The 19,614-nt window shown below is 38.8% G+C and overlaps 1 protein-coding gene across 7 annotated transcripts in view; it reads left to right on the top strand.

Moving 5' to 3' along the window:
- Window positions 1–19,614, top strand: part of Ccdc77 (coiled-coil domain containing 77) — a 49,021-nt gene that overhangs the window by 9,854 nt on the left and 19,553 nt on the right. Inside the window, exons 1-4 of one of the 7 annotated variants that reach the window (XM_078015513.1) lie at window positions 1,064–1,137; window positions 2,286–2,380; window positions 5,912–5,965; window positions 8,132–8,369. In XM_078015513.1, the coding sequence (XP_077871639.1) occupies window positions 5,928–5,965; window positions 8,132–8,369 (276 nt within the window). In that variant the 5' untranslated portion in view covers window positions 1,064–1,137; window positions 2,286–2,380; window positions 5,912–5,927. Of the gene's footprint in view, window positions 1–1,022; window positions 1,138–2,285; window positions 2,381–4,480; window positions 4,579–5,911; window positions 5,966–8,131; window positions 8,370–19,614 lie in introns of those variants that run through there. The other 6 variants (XM_021732148.3, XM_005333965.5, XM_078015515.1 and 3 more) reach the window with 6 other exon arrangements.

Below are 19,614 nucleotides of genomic sequence, written 5' to 3'. Positions count from 1 at the left end.
ACCAGCTGCAATGTTCCTAAACAGCATATTCTTTTTTATTTTTTAATATATTTATTTAAGTATGTATCTTTAGTTTTAGGTGGATACATTAGTTTGTTTTTATGTGGCGCGAAGGATCAAACCCAGCACCTCATGCATCCTATGCGAGCACTCCACCTCTAAGCCACCACTCCAGCCCCACATATTCATTTTGTAAAAGAAGCAATATCTGCTATCAGACAAACAGTAACATAACATTTAAATATATAATGCCCTGAGTGGAGAAATTGAACTCTAGGTCCTATCCTGGCTCTATGCTACCAGGTTATTGAAGGAGAAACTTTTTAAGAAGATATTTTTAAAAGTTTACTTACTTATTTATATGCGGTGCTGAGAATCAAACCCAGTGCCTCACACAGGCTAGGCAAGAGCGCTACCACTGAACCACAATCCTAGCCCTGAGAAACTTTTTTTACTCTTCACATTCTTGAGACAAGCTTGTTAATTACACCATAGTAACAAGACATGATGGCTTTTTCCTGTAAGCAATTCCATGATTATGCATGGCATTTATGCAACATTCTTCAGAAGAGCAAAGTTGTTGGACGAAAGTTTAAACCGGAGCCGGAGGCAAGCGCAACCTGTACTCCCCGTGACCTGGGAGGCTGAGGTAGGAAAATCGCAAGCTCCAAGCTAGCTCAGGAATTTAGCAAGGCCCCAGGCAATTTAGTGAGACCATTAATGCCCTCCGCCCTCCAACCACCACCGTCACCACCACCACCACGAAATAAAAAGGACTGAGGCTGTAGCTCAATGTTTAAATGCCTTGGGTTCAATCCTCCGAACAACAATAGAAGCTTAAACCGATAGCTTCCAGAACCAGCGTTTTGTGACAGGGAATTGCTGTATGGGGAGCTATGTACTCCTGGCCTAGGGCTACGTGCAGAAGCCAAACTACATTTCCCGGCGACTTTGGCGCGGTGAGAGGCCAGACGGGATGAGCTGTGCTTCTGCGTAGGACCAGCCTTCTTATTGGTGCGCAATCCAAAGGGTCGTGTAAACTCGCGGGTGATTGGACGGATTCTTGAAAGCTCAGTGGCTCCGCTGATTTTGACTTTTGTTTTTCAGTTGAGTTCCCACGCGCCGGCTTAGTGTGTGGTGAGTCTGGGGGTTTCAGGTTTAGGAGGAAGAGGGTTTAGATAGGAGGCTTTGAGAAGAAGACCCAGTAAGGAAGAAGTTAACTGTGGAAGCAGTGCGGAAGGGAGGAACAGGGTCCTGGAACCTGGGGATACTTAGACGAGCTGGGGGCTGGAAAAGCAAAGTTACTATCTGCCAAGGAGAGACCCGCGGCTCTGCCGCCCCGGGGAGCTGCGGCAGCGAGGGTCTAGGACGCGATGAAGTGAAAAAAGGAATTTTGATTTGAAGGTACCGGAAATGGGTTCCGGTATCCCTCACCCCATGCTAGACCAAATCTGTCTCCTCATTTGTAAAATAAGGAAAAGTAAAACTACCTAACAGAGTTGTGGTGGGTGTAAATAAAATAGTAAGTATCGGGTTGGCGGGTGTAGTGTTAGAGTGCGCGAGGCCCTGGTTGGATCCCCAGCACTGCAAATAATAAAAGATACATATACAAAAACTCCGCTGATTTTTTTTAAAATTTTAGTTGTAGTTGAACACAATACCTTTATTTTACTTATTTTTATGTGGCACTGAGGATCGAACCCAGCGCCTTACACGTGCTAGGCAAACAGTCTACCGCTGAGCCACAGCCCTCCAGTGTTTGTTTGGGTTTGTTTGTTTTTAAGAATTTCAAGTTAATTTATTTTGCAGTTAGAACATTCTGGATGGAGAAAGTCAGAAAAGAATGAGGAGATAGTATTTAAAATGAATTTTCCAGGATGATCTTAAGTTCAAGGCTACCCTCCACAACTTAATAAGACCCTAAGCAACTTAGTGAGACCTTGTCTCAAAAAATAAAAAGGGATGGAAATGGAGCATAGTGGTAGACTACACCTGGGTTCAATCCCCTGTACCAAGTACAAAAAAAAAAAAAAAAAGGTTCAGAGGACCTATACAGGGGTGGGTAGAACAGTTAAACTGTTGTAGTGGTCCTGGTAAGAATGTTTTGAGATTCTTTTTTTTTTTTTTTTTTAATTTTTATTCAGTTTATTGTGTCTTCAGTTAGATTGCAAGTCCTTGACCTTGTCCATATTTTACCATGTTATGCAGTTTTTTGTTGTTTTTTTTAAGAGAGGGAGTTTTTTAATATTTATTTTTAATAATAATAATATTTATTTTTTTTTTAGTTTTCGGTGGACACAACATCTTTGTATGTGGTACTGAGGATCGAACCCAGGCCGCTTGAGCCACATCCCCAATCCTGTTTTGAGATTCTAATCAGGTGAAGTGGTGCACTTAGCAACTCAGGAGGCTGAGGCAAAAGGATCAAAAGGCCAGCCTGGGCAATTTAGTGAGACCCTGTCTCAAAATAAAAAGAGGGTTGGGGTTTTGGCTCAGTGGTAGGCACTTGTCTACCACAGATGAGGCACTAGGTTCAATCCTTAGCACCATATAAAAATAAATAAAGGTACTGTGTCCATCTACAACTAAAAAAAAGTATTAAATAAATAGCCAGGATTGGTGGCAAGTTCAAAGCCAGCCTCAGCAAAAGCAAGACGCTAAGCAACTCAAAGAGACCCTGTCAGTAAATAAAATACAAAATAGGGCTGGGGATGTGGCAAAAAGCCCCCTGGGTTCAATACACCACACTGGAATGAAAAAAAGAATATCTTGATGGTCTGACTTAGCATGATCATTGTAAAGATAAAATATACAAAATTTTCTTTTTTCTTTGTACACAGGGATTGAACCCAAGGGCACTTAACCACTGAGCCACATTCCCATCCCTTTTTTTTTTTTTTTTTTTTTTTGAGACAAGATTTCACTAAGTTGTTTAGGGCCTGGCTAAATTTCTGAGGCTGGCTTTGAACTTGTGATCCTCCTGCCTCAGCCTCTCCAGTTGCCCAGAAAAATATACAAAATTTTCATATGGTTCTATGGGAGGTTCAAGATAAGTAGTGACTATGTGAAGTAGCATGAACCTACAGTCCCAGGTACTGACAGGTACTAAGGAGAATTGCTTGAGCCCAAAAGTTTGTGATTGGTTTAAGCAACATAGCAAGACCCCTTCTCAAAAAAAGAAAGAAAGAAAAATAATCAAGTGATGAATTTAAATTGCCAAACCCAGGTTGTTTGGAAATGCTGAATTAGTAACTAATGGGAAAGTCAGAAGGGGCATGATTGGGTGGAAAAGGCTTGGGAAATATGAGCTGAGTGATTTCTGCTTTTAGTTCTTTTTTTTAAGCTCTAATGGGAAATATAGGTGAAAATCTCCAGAACATGATTGAGAATTCAGATCAGGAGTTTAAAAGAGATGTCATTTATTCATATTCAACAGATAGTTGTGAATTATTTGCCAAGTCAGATTTATATATTTATTTTTCAGTCTGGGGATTGAACACAGGGACACTCTAACTCTGAGCCACGTCCCCAGCCCTTGTTTAAAAATTAAAAAAAAAAAAAAATTTTTAAGCTCTACTGGGAATTACATCCAGGACCTTGTATATGTTAGACAAGTGCTGTACTACTGAGCTACACCCACAGCCCTTTATTAATTTTACTTTGAGACAGGGTCTTACTAAGATGTTGAGGCCTGCCTTGAACTTGAACTTCCTTGGCCTCCAGAGTAGCTGGGATTATAGATATGTACTTGTACCCTGGACCAAGTCAGATTTTAGATGATAGAGAAAAAAGCAGTAGGAATAATGATGTCCTTCAAGAAATGGATAGAGAAATGGTAAAGAAAAAGAAAAGAAAAAACACTTAAAGACAGAACTATTTGAAGCAAGGGAGTAAAATTTTCAGTAATAGTAGGCTGCTTTGAGTTCTTATGTGTCAAACATGGTGCTCAACCCATTTATTTGCTGTTTCATTTAATCCTTACCCTACCTGTGACATGCAGCTGAGGTTTAGAGATGATCACGTGCCTCCGATACATAACTAATAAGGGGCAAAGCTTTCACTCAAACCTAAGTCTGGGGTCTCGGTATATAGCTCTGTTGGTAGAGTGCTTGCTGCAAATGCACTAGGGCCCTGGATTCAATCACCAGCACCACAAAAACAACAACAACAAAAAACAATTCTAAGTCTGATTTCAGGGCCCATCCTTGCAATAACAAAGCCATATTTTTAGAAAAGGTGTTCAGCGCTTTCAAATAAACAACTTCTTAGCAAGACCCTGTATTCAAAATAAAAAGGGCTAGGGTGGCTCGGTGATTAAGTGCCCCTGGGTTCTCTAGTACCAATAAATACATACATACGTACAAAAGATATCTCCCATAATCCTACTATACCAATTCAATAACTTTATTTTCTGGATTTTTTGAGGGGTGGGGGTACCAGGGATTGAACATAGGGCCACATCCCCAGCCCTATCTTATATTTTATTTAGAGACGGGGTGTCACTGGGCTGCTTTTCCTGAGGCTGACTTTGAACTCGAGATCCTCTTGCCTCAGCCTGCCAAGCCACTGGGATTACAGGTATGCACCACCATGCCTGGTTTTCCTGGATTATTATTATTATTATTATTTTTTTTTTTTTAGAGAGAGAGATAATTTATTTATTTATTTTAGTTTTTTTCAGCGGACATGACGTATCTGTTCGTACGTGGTGCTGAGGATCGAACCCGGGCCACACGCATGCCAGGCGAGCGCACTACCGCTGAGCCACATCCCCAGCCCCTGGATTATTTTTTGACAGGAGGCAAATCAACCCAATTTGGAGATGTTGGTGGAAAGAGATGTGTTTAAAGGAAATTAATTAATCATTTCTATTTATTTATTTGTTTTTTCATGGTACTAGAGATTGAATCCAAGGATGCTTTACCACTGAGCTATATTATAGCCCTTTTTTATTTTTTATTTTGAGATAGGGTCTCAGTAAAATGCTGAAGCTGGCTTTGAATTTGTAATCCTTCTGCCTCAGCCTCCCAAGCAGCTGGGAATACAGGTGTGTACCACTGTGCCTGATGGGGTTTTGGTTTTTGACTTGTACTTTAAAGAATCCCTAGAACTACTGTGTTGAAAATACACTACAAGCCAGGCATAGTGGCATGTACCTGTAATCCCAGTAGTTTGGGAGAGTGAGGCAGGAGTATCACAAGTTTGAAGACTGCCTCAACAATTTAGCAAAGCCCTAAGCAACTCAGTGAGACCCTGCCTCTAAATAAAAAATAAAAAGGGCTGGAAAAGTAGTTCACTGGTACAGCACTTACCTAGTATGTGTGAGGGCCTTGGTTTGATCCCCAGTGTCACCAGAAAAAAGAAAGAAAACTTTTCTGCATCTTCCTTATGTAATTTCAGTGAGAGGATTGTAGGGTTTTTGTTTTTTTGTTTTTTGTTTTCCACTACTGCCAGTAACATTGATAGTAAGGAGACTTTGTGTTTTGTTTCTTTTCCCCAGTACTGGGGATTGAATCCAGGGGCACTCTACCTCTGAGCTATATCCTCATTCCTTTTTATTTTGAGACAAGGTCTTCCTAAGTTGCCCACACTAGCTTCAAGCTTGTCTTAGCCTCCTGAGTAGCGTGGATTACAGGTATGTGCCTCCATGCCTGGCGAGGAGACTTTTCTTGCTATCTCCCAAATATTCAATATCATTCTGATTTTATTTGAAAATAATAATAAGGAAGAGTACTTTATGATACTTCAAAATGCATGAAATTTTAGGAGTTGGAATTACTTTAAAGAATACTACATTTAAAAGCATCACATTCTCTTTAGGAGGCAAATATAATGTTGGAGAGAGGACCAACCTCCATATCCTATAGTATTCTTAATGTCTTCTAATCATGAATTTTTGTGTATTTCATAGGTGTGAATAAGACAGCATGAACTTTACCCCGACACACAGCCCTGTCTGCAGAAAGTAAGATATTTACTTATTTTTTAATTGTTAAAATAAGAATTCAAGACTTCCATAGCCTTAATTCAAGTTAGTATAGGACCTAGAAGGTTTGGGAAATGTACTTCCTAAATTTCAGTTGGAGCTATATTATAGATCTCATTTCACTATTTTGTTCAGAATTTAGATTTAAAACCCTTTTATCTGGTAATACCAGGACTCATTTAGTGTGAGAGAGCTAGGCACATTGCTAGTAGATCCTGGATGACAGGGAACAACCAGTATATAAACATGGAACTTCTAATTCTGGTTCTGCTACCAATTTGCTATATGCCACATCATCGTCATCTTGGTATGATAGCTCCCATCTGCTGAATCTCAGGAGTACCTTTTAGTTCAATTAACCTATTTCTGGGAGTTGTTATTAGGCAACCACCTTTGAAGATATGAAACATTAAGTAAAATAGTATTTCTGTTTCAAGCCCCCCAACTCCTTTTGTGGTGTTACTGTGGATCTAACTCAAGGCCTTGTGCTTACCAAATATATGCTGTGTCTGCCATTGAGCTATAACTCCAGCCCCCCAAAACTTCAGTGGTTGAGAAGATATTAGGTATTTTGTTCATGAAGTTGAGTGTTTTTTGTTTGTTTGTTTGTTAAGAAGGATTGAATCCAGAGACTCAGGTGCATGTCTTTACCACTAAGCTACACTTACACCCCCAGCCAAGAATAAATGTCAATGTCTACTGTATGTGCTCGCTTACTTAGATGTGAACATGTATATTAACGACATTTCATTAACTATATAACTGTAGGCTTCTGGTATAAAGTTTATTCACTCTGATGTGCACTTTGTTTTGTTGTAAATTATAGACAATCAAATTGGATTGATTTTCAAATGAGTGTTTTTTTTCTGTACCATTTGTTTTCTAACTTTCATTGTATAGCTTAAGTCTCTTGTTTGCTAAAAACAAATAAACAAAAACTTCCTGGACATTCATATTATCTAGTCCTAATCTGCACAATTCAAGTCTCAGATGCTAGTTTAGTTATTTTTTGTGAGTGGGTTTTTGGTTTTTGGTTTTATTTTTGGTGCGGGTGATTGAACCCTGGGATGCTTAACTACAAAGCCACATCAGCCCTTTTTCTTTTTTATTTTGAAACAGTCTCACTAAGTTGCTTAGGGCTTGGCTAAGTTGCTGAGACTGGTCTCAAACTTGAGATCCTCCTGCCTCATCCTCCCAAGCTGTTGGGATTACAAGCAAGTACCACTACACCTGGCTCAGGCTCAGGCTAGAGTTTAGGATCTATGTGGTTGTTCCTGTTGCTGTATGACTTGATGAATCTTTTGGTGGGCAGTGGTACTGGAATTGAATGCCAGGGTGCTATACAACTGACCTACATCCCAGTCTCTCTTTATTTTTATTTGAGACAGGGGTCTCACTGAGTTGCTTAGGGCTTCGCCAAGTTGCTGAGGCTGACCTCAAATTTGTGATCCTCCTACCTCAGCCTCCTGAGTCTCTGAGATTACAGGGATGTACCATCGTGTCCAAATATCTTGATAAATTTCTAATTGTTACTAGGTGGTCTTTCTTTTTTTTTTTTTTTTTTTTTTGGTACCAAGGATTGAACTCAGGGCTGCTTAACCACTGAATCTATATCCCCAGACCACTTTATTCTTTATTTTTGTAACAGGCCCTTGTTAAGTTGCTCAGGGCCTCTATAAGTTGTTGAGGCTGGTTTTGAACTTGCATTCCTCATGCCTCAGTTTCCCAGGCCACTGGGATTATAGACATGCACCACTGCACCTGGTCATTAGGTGTTTTTCTAATTTTATATTCCATTTTGTAGTGATTTTTTTATAAATATATATATATTTAGTTGTCAATGGATCTTTTATTTTTTTATATGTGGTGCTGAGGATTGAACCCAGGGCCTCACACATGCCAGGCAAGCTCTGTACCTCTCAGCCATAACCCCAGCCCTCTCTATAGTCTTTAACATCTTTTGAATTTAGCTTTAAACCATTGACACTTAGAAGACATTTATAAGTTTATTCACTAACCACTTTCAATATATATAAAAACCTTAATTGTAAGCACTTTTGGAACACAAGTCCCTTTTATTTAAACATTATAAGACTTTATAAATGTTTAGAGAATTTAACAAATACATCCTTTCTAATTTCATAGACCAAAAATTGCCTCCAAATACAGTGTTGCTTCTGGCATCAATGGTTCCACCAGGAGGAGTAGAATGGCCGATTCAGTGGAGTCTACTCCCTTGCCTTCAATCAGAGATCGTCTGGCTGTCCTGTGCCCTTCTCAGGAGCTTCTGGAATATTATCAAAAGAAGATGGCTGACTGTGATGAAGAAAATGAGGACCTATTGAAGAAGCTGGAGTTCTACAAAGAAGCCTGTGAAGGACAGGTAAAAAAGAGAGAGAGAGATAATGTCTTCATGTGGTGGTGCAGACCTGTACCTAGTTACTTGGATGACTGAGGTGGGAGGGTGGCTGGAGCCTTTACATTTGACTACTCTGACTACTCTTTAACTTTTTTGTTCATTCTATAGCTGCTGGTGCTTTTTTTTTTTTTTTAAGTGCTTGGAGAACCTTGTGCCCTCCATAGTTTTCTTAACTTTTCAGTTTTCTAAGTGCTGCATATCAGCTTCTGACATGTCCTTCTCTTCTAACCTAAATCTTGTCATGCATTGTTTCCATAGTAACTGTACCACCTACAATTGTGCGATTATTCTTTTGCTCCACCTGCGTAGTGAAACCCAACTGCACCTTAATCCATTTCTCTGCCACCTACTCTCCTGGAGCAGGATTTCTCAACTTTGGCATTACTGACATCTGGCCTGGATATTTCTTTGTCCTGGGGGAGGCTGTTCTTTGTCCAGTAGGATATTTAGTGTGTTCCCTGGCTTCTATCCACTAGATATCAGTAGCATAATTTCCTTAGTTGTGACAATCAAGAATGTCTATAGCCACATGTGATGGTACATGCCTGTGACCCCAGCGACTTGCAAGGATGAGGCCAGAGGATTGCAAGTTTGAGACCAGCCTGGGTAACTTAGCAAAAGGTGTCTCAAAATAAAAAATAAAAAAGGACAACTGGGCACATGCCTGTAATCCCAGCAGCTTGGGAGACTAAGGCAGGAGGATTGTTGAATTCAAAGCCAGCCTCAGCAATTTAGTGAGGCCCTAAGCAACTTAGTGAGACCCTGTCTCTAAATAAAATATTTAAAAGGGCTGGGAATGTGGCTCTGTGATTAAAGTGCCCCTGGGTTCAATCCTTAGTACCAAATAATAATAATAAAATTATAAAAAGGGTTAGGGATGTAGCACAGTGGTAAAATGTCTGCCTAGCATGTGTGAGGCCCTGAGTTCAATCAAAGTACTGTAGGGAAAGGAAAAAAAGGATGTCTCCAGACATTGCCAAGTATTTCTGGGGCAGGGGTTGGGGAGTGGAGGTGAAGGTATATGTCCAGAATCCCTCCTGATTGAGAACCATTGTTCTAGAAAGGTCACTCAGCATTACAGAATGAGTTGATGGTAAACAAATTCAGCTGTACCTCAATCATCATACAGAAGTTTTCTTACTCATCTCTCTCTTTCTCCTCTCCCTCACATCTGTACCATACCTTTACTACTCTCCTGTAGCCCACAACTTGTCTTAGCCTTCTTCCCCCAACAGGTAATTTACTTTCTAGTTCCTGGAGGAATACTAATTTTCATACATGAACTACCTTCTTGCCCGTCTACATAGCTAATGACATCTAATTGTGTCTTGCCTTTTCTGTTGTTGCAGTGCTGGGGATTAAGTTCAGGACCTCACATATGCTGGGCAACTGATCTAACCACCGAATTATATCCCTAACCCCATGTCTTATTCTTCAGGAATAAGCATCTTTACCTATTCAAGTTTGCTTAACATGAACTTTTTCTCCTCAGTATATAAACATACTCAAGTCTTTCCCAACCCAAAAGGGGGGAAAAAAAGCCCTTCTTGACTTGTGCTTTCCCCTCTGGCTACTCTTTTTATCTAGATGGCTGTCTTTTCCCAACAACACTTAGAGTATTTTCACTTTTCCTCTCAGTGACTCCTTCACTGCATCTTCATCTCTGTCCTCACAAGTCCACTCAGATTTTTCTTTCTGTGTTCTCCAGCTACCTATTTGCCAAACTCTTCTCTTTTTGACTTTGCAATATTTGTCATTATTGACCTATCCTTTCCTAAAATTCCCTTCCTGTCTTGATTTCTGTCATTTTTCCTTCTTGGTTGCTACCTAGCCTCTCTGATCAGGTTTTGTTTTGTTTTGCTTTGCTTTGTTTTGTTTTGTTTTTTCAGTCTCTATCAACAACTCTCTTCCTTAGTCTTAAATGTCAAATTTCCTACTATATGTGATCCTATTTAATCCATGCATTATGCTACCATAGTGATGATACCCAGATAACTAACCTAACTGAATTTTCTCCTGAGCCCAAGTGAATATATCCATATCTGAACTGACTTTCTTTTTCTATACTACCCATCCCCATACATATATACCATATATTTCCCCTCTCTCCATACCTTATCCCTTAACTTTTTCTTCATTTTGATTCTTAGTAAATGGTTTCATTGCCTACAGTTCTGCTCAGCCCCACTTGATCAAGTTCTGTGAATTCTGCTTCTAAAATATTACTAAATCCATTCCCACATTTCCATCACTATTGCCAGAATAGTAGTTCAGACCCTCATAGTTCAATTGAGCTATATATTATAATATTCTTGCCAGTATCTCAGCCTCTCCAACCTGCACTATGCTTTTCACTATAGCAGTGTGAAATACTATAGTTATCCAAACATGTGAGACTTTTTTGGTATGTGTGGGAGGGGCACATAACTGTCACTTTTATCAAATACATATATATTTATAATGCTAGATTTTTTTTTTAATAGTCAGAATTGAGCCAAATGCCATAAGCAGGCCACAGTGTGACTTAGGGTTGGGTGTGTGCTCCATGGGGGTGGTGAGCATTTTCTATTTCCTCCCTTGCATGGTTATATCTAGCATGCCCTGACAGATCAACCATGTCCTCAGTTTTGGAAGATCTACAGGAAGTTACAGAAGAGATGACTATGTTGTGGGAAAAGGTTAGAGAAATATGATGCCCTAAGAGCTGGAAAATACAAGACAGACAGAATCAAGAACGTGATGCAGTAGAAATCACAGAAAAAGCAAAATGTCTTTTTTTTTTTTTTTTTTTTGGCCATGGGTGGGAGGCGTTGAATCCAGGTATCCTTTACCACTGATCTATATCCCAGGTCTTTGTATTTTTTATTTTGAAACAGGGTCTCACTAAGTTGCTTAGGGCCCCACTAAGTTGCTGAGGCTAGTCTTGAACTTGGGATCCTCTTGCCTCAGTCTCCTGAGTCACTAGGATCACAGATGTGTGTCACTACCCCTAGCTAGCAGAATCCTTTGGCAAGGAAAAGTCAGCCATGGTTGCTTCCATTATAACAGGATGTATAGTGAAGATCATTTACTTGTGAATAGGATCAGGCAGATATGTTTCTGAATATCTACATTACCATAACTGAAGCAAATCTGCACTGAGAATGAGCTGATATATTTCACAGAGAGATCATTTGATCTTTTGGTAAACACTCTAAATGGGATCTGCCCCGCCCGCCCGCCAGCGTGGTAGGCAGACACCCGGCCTGGAGGCGAGAGGGGGCCCATCTGCCCACCCAGCAGGCAGAAGACCCAACCCGGAAGAGGGGCCCAGCTGCCCGTCCGTCCAACCAGGAGGAGGGGCTGGCGTGGGGCATGGGGGTGCAGACCAGAGGAGGCACAAAACGCAGAAGCTTGGCTTGCAGGACACCAGACCGAGCTCTGAACAAACATAAGGTCTCCCCAACACCCCCCACCTCATCAAACACTCAAGAAAAACAGATGGAACTCATCTTGGAAAATCCCACCAACCCTTAAAACCCATCAACCGGTGGGTGTGCCTACCAGCTCGGTTCTACGATGGATCAGGCACCTGGTTTCCATCTCAGAGACTAAAAGTAGAGAAGCTACAGGGGGAAGCTCAAGTCCTCTCACACTTGCTACCTCCATCACCCTGAACGCAGAGACTCAAGTTAGGAATAGGCAATGCCACCTACTGGAAGAAAAAAAATAATGAGTTCTGAAAGACTTATTTTTAAAATTTTTTTTCTTTTTCCCTCTCTCTTTTTTCTCTTGTTATTTTTTTTCTTTCCTTCTTACTCCCTCTATCCCACTTTCAACCCCCTAAATATTACTAACTATAAGTAGGTATCTAAATACAGATAGGAGTTTGAATGTATACATTCCTCTATAAATTACCTGTCTATTGGTTAGAGCTCTCCAAAGTTACTAAGTTAGATTAACCCCATACCCTCACTCTTTTCCCCCTAAACATAGCATCCTACACCTGAAATTCAGTTTTCTTCATGCTACCAGAAATGGTATGCCTTTTATAAAACTAATGACTATATTTTTTAAATGATAATTGAAGCCAACATCAGTAGACATAGAGGCTATCTATAATTGTATTAATAATGAAAACTTGTGCTTAGATGATGTGCTATTGATATTGGGAACTGTTAACATTGTCTTTCCTCCACAAAAGAGAGACTTTGGAACTATACAAAAGCAATATAAATATATAGGGGGAAAATCAATAACACAACAGTTTCACAAAGCTGGAAAGAAACGTGTGTAGTATAAAAAGATAAGAAAAGAAAGGACCACAAGCAATGCAGGTCAATTCAACATTAGAAGAGGTAATATCTGCAGCAGATGGAATGTCAGATAAAGAGTTCAGGATATACATGCTACAGATGATCTGGAGTCTCAAGGAAGACATTAGACATCAAAATTAGACAATGGAAGATCACTTTGATAATGAATTACATAAACAAATCCAAGAAGCAAAAGATCAACTCTACAGGGAGACAGAGGATATATTAAAAAAAAAAAAAAAACCAGAAATTCTGGAAATGAAGGAAACAATAAACCAAATTAAAAACTCAAATGAGAGTATTTACCAGCAGAGTAGAACACTTAGAAGATAGAACATCAGACAACAAAGACAAAGTATTTCAACTTGAAAAGAACATAGACAGCTCAGCGAGACTGTTAAGAAACCATGAGCAGAACATCCAAGAAATATGGGATAACATAAAGAGACCAAACTTAAGAGTCATTGGGATACAGGAAGGCATAGAGGTCCAAACCAAAGGAATAAACAATCTATTCAATGAAATAATACGAGAAAACTTACCAGACTTGAAGAATGAAACAGAATCCCAAATCCTAGAAGCCTACAGGATGCTGAATGTGCAAAATCACAAGCGATTCACACCAAGACACAGTATAATGAAGATGCCTAACATAGAGAATAAGGAGAGAATTTTAAAAGCTACAAGAGAAAGGAAGCAGATTACATTTAGGGGTAAACCAATCAGGTTAATGGCTGATCTCTCAACACAGACTCTGAAAGCTAGAAGATCCTGGAACAACATATTTCAAACGCTGAAAGAAAATGGATTCCATCCAAGAATCGTGTATCCAGCGAAATAAAGCTTCACGATTGAAGATGAAATTAAAACCTTCCACGATAAACAAAAGTTCAAAGAATTTGCAACTAGAAATCCGGCGCTTCAAAACATCCTTGGCAAAACATTGCATGAAGAAGAAATGAAAAATAACAATGAAAACCAACAGTGGGAGGTAGTACAGTAAAGGAAAAACTAATCAAAGAGGAAAAACAAATGTTGAGTAACAAAGATAAACAAATATGGATGGAAGTACAAACCATATCTCAAAAGTAACCCTAAATGTTAATGGCTTAAACTCACCAGTCAAGAGACATAGGCTAGGGACTGGGGATGTGGCTCAAGCGGTAGCGCGCTCGCCTGGCATGCGTGCGGCCCAGGTTAGATTCTCAGCACCACATACCAACAAAGATGTTGTGTCTGCCGAGAACTAAAAAATAAATATTAAAAAAAGAGAGAGACATAAGCTAGTAGAATAGATTAAAAAAAAATCCAACAATATACTGCCTACAGGAGACTCATCTGATAGGAAAAGACATACATAGACTGAAGGTGAAGGGTTGGGGAAAATCATACCACTCACATGGGCCTCGGAAGCAAGCAGTAGTGTCCATACTCATATCAAATAAAATAGACATCAAGCCAAAGTTAATCAAAAGGGATAAAGAAGGACACTACATACTTCTCAAGGGAACCATACACCAACAAGACATAACAATCATTAATATATATGCACCAAACAATGGTGCAACTATGTTCATCTAACAAACTCTTCTCAAGTTCAGGAGTCAAATAGACCACAGTACAATAATTATGGACAAATCTTCCAAACAAAAGTTGAATAAAGAAACTATAGAAATCAATAATACAATTAATAACTTAGACTTAATTGACGTATGTAGAATATACCACCCAACATCAAGCGGTTACACTTTTTTCTCAGCAGCACATGGATCCTTCTCAAAAATTGACCATATATTATGTCACAAGGCAACTCTTAGAAATTATAAAGGAGTAGAGATAATACCAAGCATCTTATCTGATCATAATGGAATGAAACTGAAAATCAATGATAAAAGAAGGAAGGACAATCCCTGTATCACTTAGAGAATGAACAATATGTTACTGAATGATCAATGGGTTACAGAAGACATCAAGGAGGAAATTAAAAAATTCTTAGAGATAAATGAAACCAGACACGACATATCAGAATCTATGGGACACAATGAAAGCAGTTCTAAGAGGAAAATTCATTGCTTGGAGTTTGTTCCTCAAAAAAAGGAAAAACCAACAAATAAATGATCTCACACTTCATCTCAAAACCCTAGAAAAAGAAGAGCAAAACAACAGCAAAAGTAGTCGAAGGCAAGAAATAATTAAAATCAGAGATGAAATCGAAACAAAAGAAACAATAGACAAAATTGACAAAACTAAAAGTTGGTTCTTTGAAAAAATAAATAAGATTGACAGACCCTTAGCCATGCTAAAGAAGAGAAGGAGAGAATTCAAATTACTAGCATATGGGATTAAAAAGGCAATATCACAACAGACGCTACAGAAATACAGAACATAATGAAACCTTATACTCCAATAAAATAGAAGATAGTGAAGACATCAATAAATTTCTTAAGTCATATGATCTGCTCAGATTGAGTCAAGAGGATATACACAACTTAAACAGACCAATATCAATTGAGGAAATAGAAGAAGCCATCAAAAGACTACTAACCAAGAAAAGCCCAGGACCGGATAGGTATACAGCAGAGTTTTACAAAATCTTTAAAGAAGAACTAATACCAATACTTTTCAAGCTGTTTCAGGAAATTGAAAAAGAAGAAGCACTTCCATATTCATTCTACGAGGCCAACATCACCCTGATTATTAAACCAGACAAAGACACTTCAAAGAAAGAAAACCACAGACCAATATCTCTAATGAACTTAGATGCAAAAATCCTCAATAAAATTCTGGCAAATCAGATACAAAAGCATATTAAAAAGATTGTGCATCATGATCAAGTAGGATTCATCCCTGGTATGCAAGGCTGGTTCAATATACGGAAATCAATAAATGTTATTCACCACATCAATAGACTTAAAGATAAGAACCATATGATCATCTCAATAGATGCAGAAAAAGCATTCGACAAAGTACAGCATCCCTTTATGTTCAAAATGCTAGAAAAACTAGGGATAATGGGAACATACCTCAACATTATAAAAGCTATTTATGCTAAGCCTCAGGCTAGCATCATTCTAAACGGAGAAAAATTGAAGGCATTCCACCTAAAATCTGGATCAAGACAGGGATGCCCTCTCTCACCACTTCTATTCAACATAGTTCTCGAAACACTGGCCAGAGCAATTAGACAAAAGAAATTAAAGGCATAAAGATAGGAAAAGAAGAACTTAAATTAGCACTATTTGCAGATGACATGAATTTAGCAAAGTGGCAGGATATAAAATCAACACACATAAATCAAAGTTGTTCCTATATATCAGTGACAAATCCTCTGAAATGGAAATGAGAACAACCACCCCATTCACAATATCCTCCAAAAAAAAAAAAAATACTTGGGAATTAACCTAACAAAAGAGGTGAAAGAACTATACAAAGAAAACTACAAAACACCAAAGAGAGAAATAGAAAAAGACCTTAGAAGATGGAAAGATATACCTTGTTCATGAATAGGCAGAACTAACATCATTAAAATGGCCATATTACCAAAAGTACTCTATAGGTTTAATGCAATGCCAATCAAAATCCCAACGGCATTCCTAGATTAGCAAAAGCAATTCTAAACAGGAAGAGTGAAACTGGCGGTATAGCGATACCAGATTTTAAACTATACTACAGAGCAATAATAACAAAAACAACATGGTACCAAAACAGGTAGGTAGACCAATGGTACAGAATAGAAGACACAGACCAATCCACAAAATTACAAATACCTTATATTAGACAAAGGTCCTAAAAGCATGCAATGGAGAAAGGATAGCATCTTCAACAAATGGTGCTGGGAGAGCTGGAAATCCTTATGCAACAAAATGAAACTGAATACCTTTCTCTCACCATGCACAAAAGTTAACTCAAAATGGATCAAGGAGCTAGGGATCAAACCAGAAACTGCGTCTGATAGAAGAAAAAGTTAGCTCTAATCTCCATCTCATGGGGTCGGGCTCCAAATTTCTTAATAGGACATTTATAGCACAAGAGTTAAAATCAAGAATCAAGGGGCTGGGGATGTGGCTCAAGCGGTAGCGCGCTCACCTGGCATGCATGTGGCCCAAGTTCGATCCTCAGCACCACATACAAACAAAGATGTTGTGTCCGCCGAAAACTAAAAAATAAATATTAAAAAAATTCTCTCTCTCTCTCTTTCTCTCTTAGAAAGAAAGAAAAAAAAAGAATCAACAAATGGGACATACTTAAACTAAAAAGCTTTCTCTCAGCAGGAGAAACAATAAGAGAGGTAAATAGGGTGCCTACATCCTGGGAACAAATATTTACCCCTCACACTTCAGATAGAGCTCTAATCTCCAGAGTATACAAAGAACTCAAAAAATTAAACAACAAGAAAACAAATAACCCAATCAACAAATGGGCCAAGGATCTGAACAGACACTTCTCAGAGGAGGATATACAATCAATCAACAAATATACGAAAAAATGCTTACCATCTCTAGCAATCAGAGAAATGCAAATTAAAACCACTCTAAGATAACATCTCACTCCAGTAAGAATAGCAGCCATTATGAAGTCAAACAATAATAAGTACTGGCGAGGATGTGGGGAAAAGGGTACACTTGTACATTGCTGGTGGGACTGCAAATTGGTGTAGCCAATTTGGAAAGCAGTATGGAGATTCCTTGGAAAGCTGGGAATGGAACCACCTTTTGACCAGCTATTCCCCTTTTCAGACTATACCCAAAAGACCTTAAAAGAGCATACTACAGGGACACAGCTACATCAGTATTCATAGCAGCACAATTCACAATAGCTAGACTGTGGAATCAAACCAGATGCCCTTCAATAGATGAATGGATTTAAAAAAATGTGGCATTTATACACAATGGAATATTACTCAGCACTAAAAAAATAACAAAATCAAGACATTTGCAGGGAAATGGATGGCATTAGAGCAGATTATGCTGAGTGAGCTAGCCAATCCCTAAGAAGGAAATGCCGAATGTCTTCTTTGATATAAGGGGTGGGGGCGACTCAAAAAAGAGCAGGGAGGAAGAGCATGAGAAGATTACCATTAAATACGGCCGAGAGGTGCATGGGAATGGGAGAGAGAAGGGGACTCGCAAGGAAGATGGAAGGAGATGCTCATTGTTATGCAAAATTACATATAAGATGGTGTGAGGGGGAAGAAAAAAGTGTCACAGTAGAGTAGGTAGAGAGAGGTGATGGGAGGGGAGGGGAAGGGAGGGGGATAGGAAGAGTAGCAGAATACAGTAGACACTAGTATGGCTGTATGTATAAACGTGGCTGTATAACCAATGTGATACTGCAATCTGTACACATGGAAAAATAAGAATTCACACCCCATTTGAATCAAATGTATAATATGTCAAGATCATTATAATGTTTTGAGCAACTAATAAAAAAATTGAAAAAAAAAACCAGTCTAAATGGGAGCTGGTATGGTGGCACATGCCTGTAATCCTGCAAATTCAAAGCAAGCCTCAGCAATTTGGACCAGGGATGTAACTCAGTGAGCACTTCTGGGTTCACTCCCTAGTACCAAGAAAAACTTTAAAAAGAGTCTAAATGGAAAAAGTTAGTCCATGATTGTAAGCAACCTCTTGAAATCCATTTCTCTGGAGGGCAAGACTTGGTATAGTTTTTGTTTTGTTGTTTTGTTACTGGGGATTGATCTCAGGGGCACTTTACCACTGAACTGTATCTCCAGACCTATTTATTTATTTGGTACTGGAGTTTGAACCCAGGGTGCTTAACCATTGAGCCACATCCCCAACCCCCCCCCCCTTTTTTTTAATGTTTATTTTATTTTTTATTTTTTTGTTTTTTGTAATTATAGATGGACAGAATGCCTTTATTTTATTTATTTTTATGTGGTGCTAAGGATTGAACCCAGTACCTCACACATGGTAGGCAGGCACTTTGCCACTGAGCTACAGCCCCAGCCCCAACTCCCTTTTTGAAAAATTTGAGACAGATTCTTGCTTTGCTGAGGCTGGTCTTAAACTTGGGGTCCTCCTGCCTCAGCCTCACTACTTGCTGGGGATTACACCCAGCTGACATAGTTATCATGTAGAAACAAAACATACACAAAACACTTGGTAGGACTTCCTGCCTCATTTTGAAGAGAGTAAAAAAAAACCCTCCTGTGAAACTGATGCAGACCCTAAAGAGAGATTGATGAGTGTTCTAAAGAACTATGAATAGCCCCAAAAGAGAGATTGATGAGTGTTCTAAAGAAAATTTATGAAGACAGAGGTAATGATATAGAATCATTAATAAAGCATAGGCAGAGTCAAGACAAAAGCATGTCAAGAGAGACATTGACACTTTAAGGACTGGGTAGGTTTAGCTCAGTGGTAGGATGCATTCTTTGTATATAGTAGGCCCTGGGTTTGATCCCCATCACTGAAAAAAAAAAAAAAAGAATTGTAACATTTTAAGTTCTTTTTGGAACATTTCTAGTATGGAAATGTAAGTAAGCCATACAGATCAATTTGATAACTATTCATGTAGCCTTCTTCTAAGTAAAAGAACAAATTCTCTATTTTCTACTAGAAGATCTTTATAAATAAAATATGCTTAGGACTGGGGATATACTTAAATGGTAGAGAATTAGTATGCATAAGGCCTGAGTTCAATTCCCCAGCACTGTAAAAATAAATAAATTAAATATATTTATTAAACACTGTCTCATAAGATGGTTTTGTTAGTACCTGATCTTTTTTGTTGCTGTTAAAGAAACAGAAATCCATTTGGTAAGTTTTACCAGAGATCATCATGACTTGGGAAAGCAATAATCAAAAAGCAAAAATAATTAATATATTGCTGGGCATGGTGGCACATGCCTGTATTTCACTGGCTTGGGATGCTGAGACAGGAGGATCACA

The sequence above is a fragment of the Ictidomys tridecemlineatus genome, chromosome 6, assembly GCF_052094955.1.
Source record: "Ictidomys tridecemlineatus isolate mIctTri1 chromosome 6, mIctTri1.hap1, whole genome shotgun sequence".
Lineage (NCBI taxonomy): Eukaryota > Metazoa > Chordata > Mammalia > Rodentia > Sciuridae > Ictidomys > Ictidomys tridecemlineatus.
The sequence above is the reverse complement of the archived record's forward strand: the minus strand, read 5'-3'. Positions and strand labels throughout refer to the sequence as shown.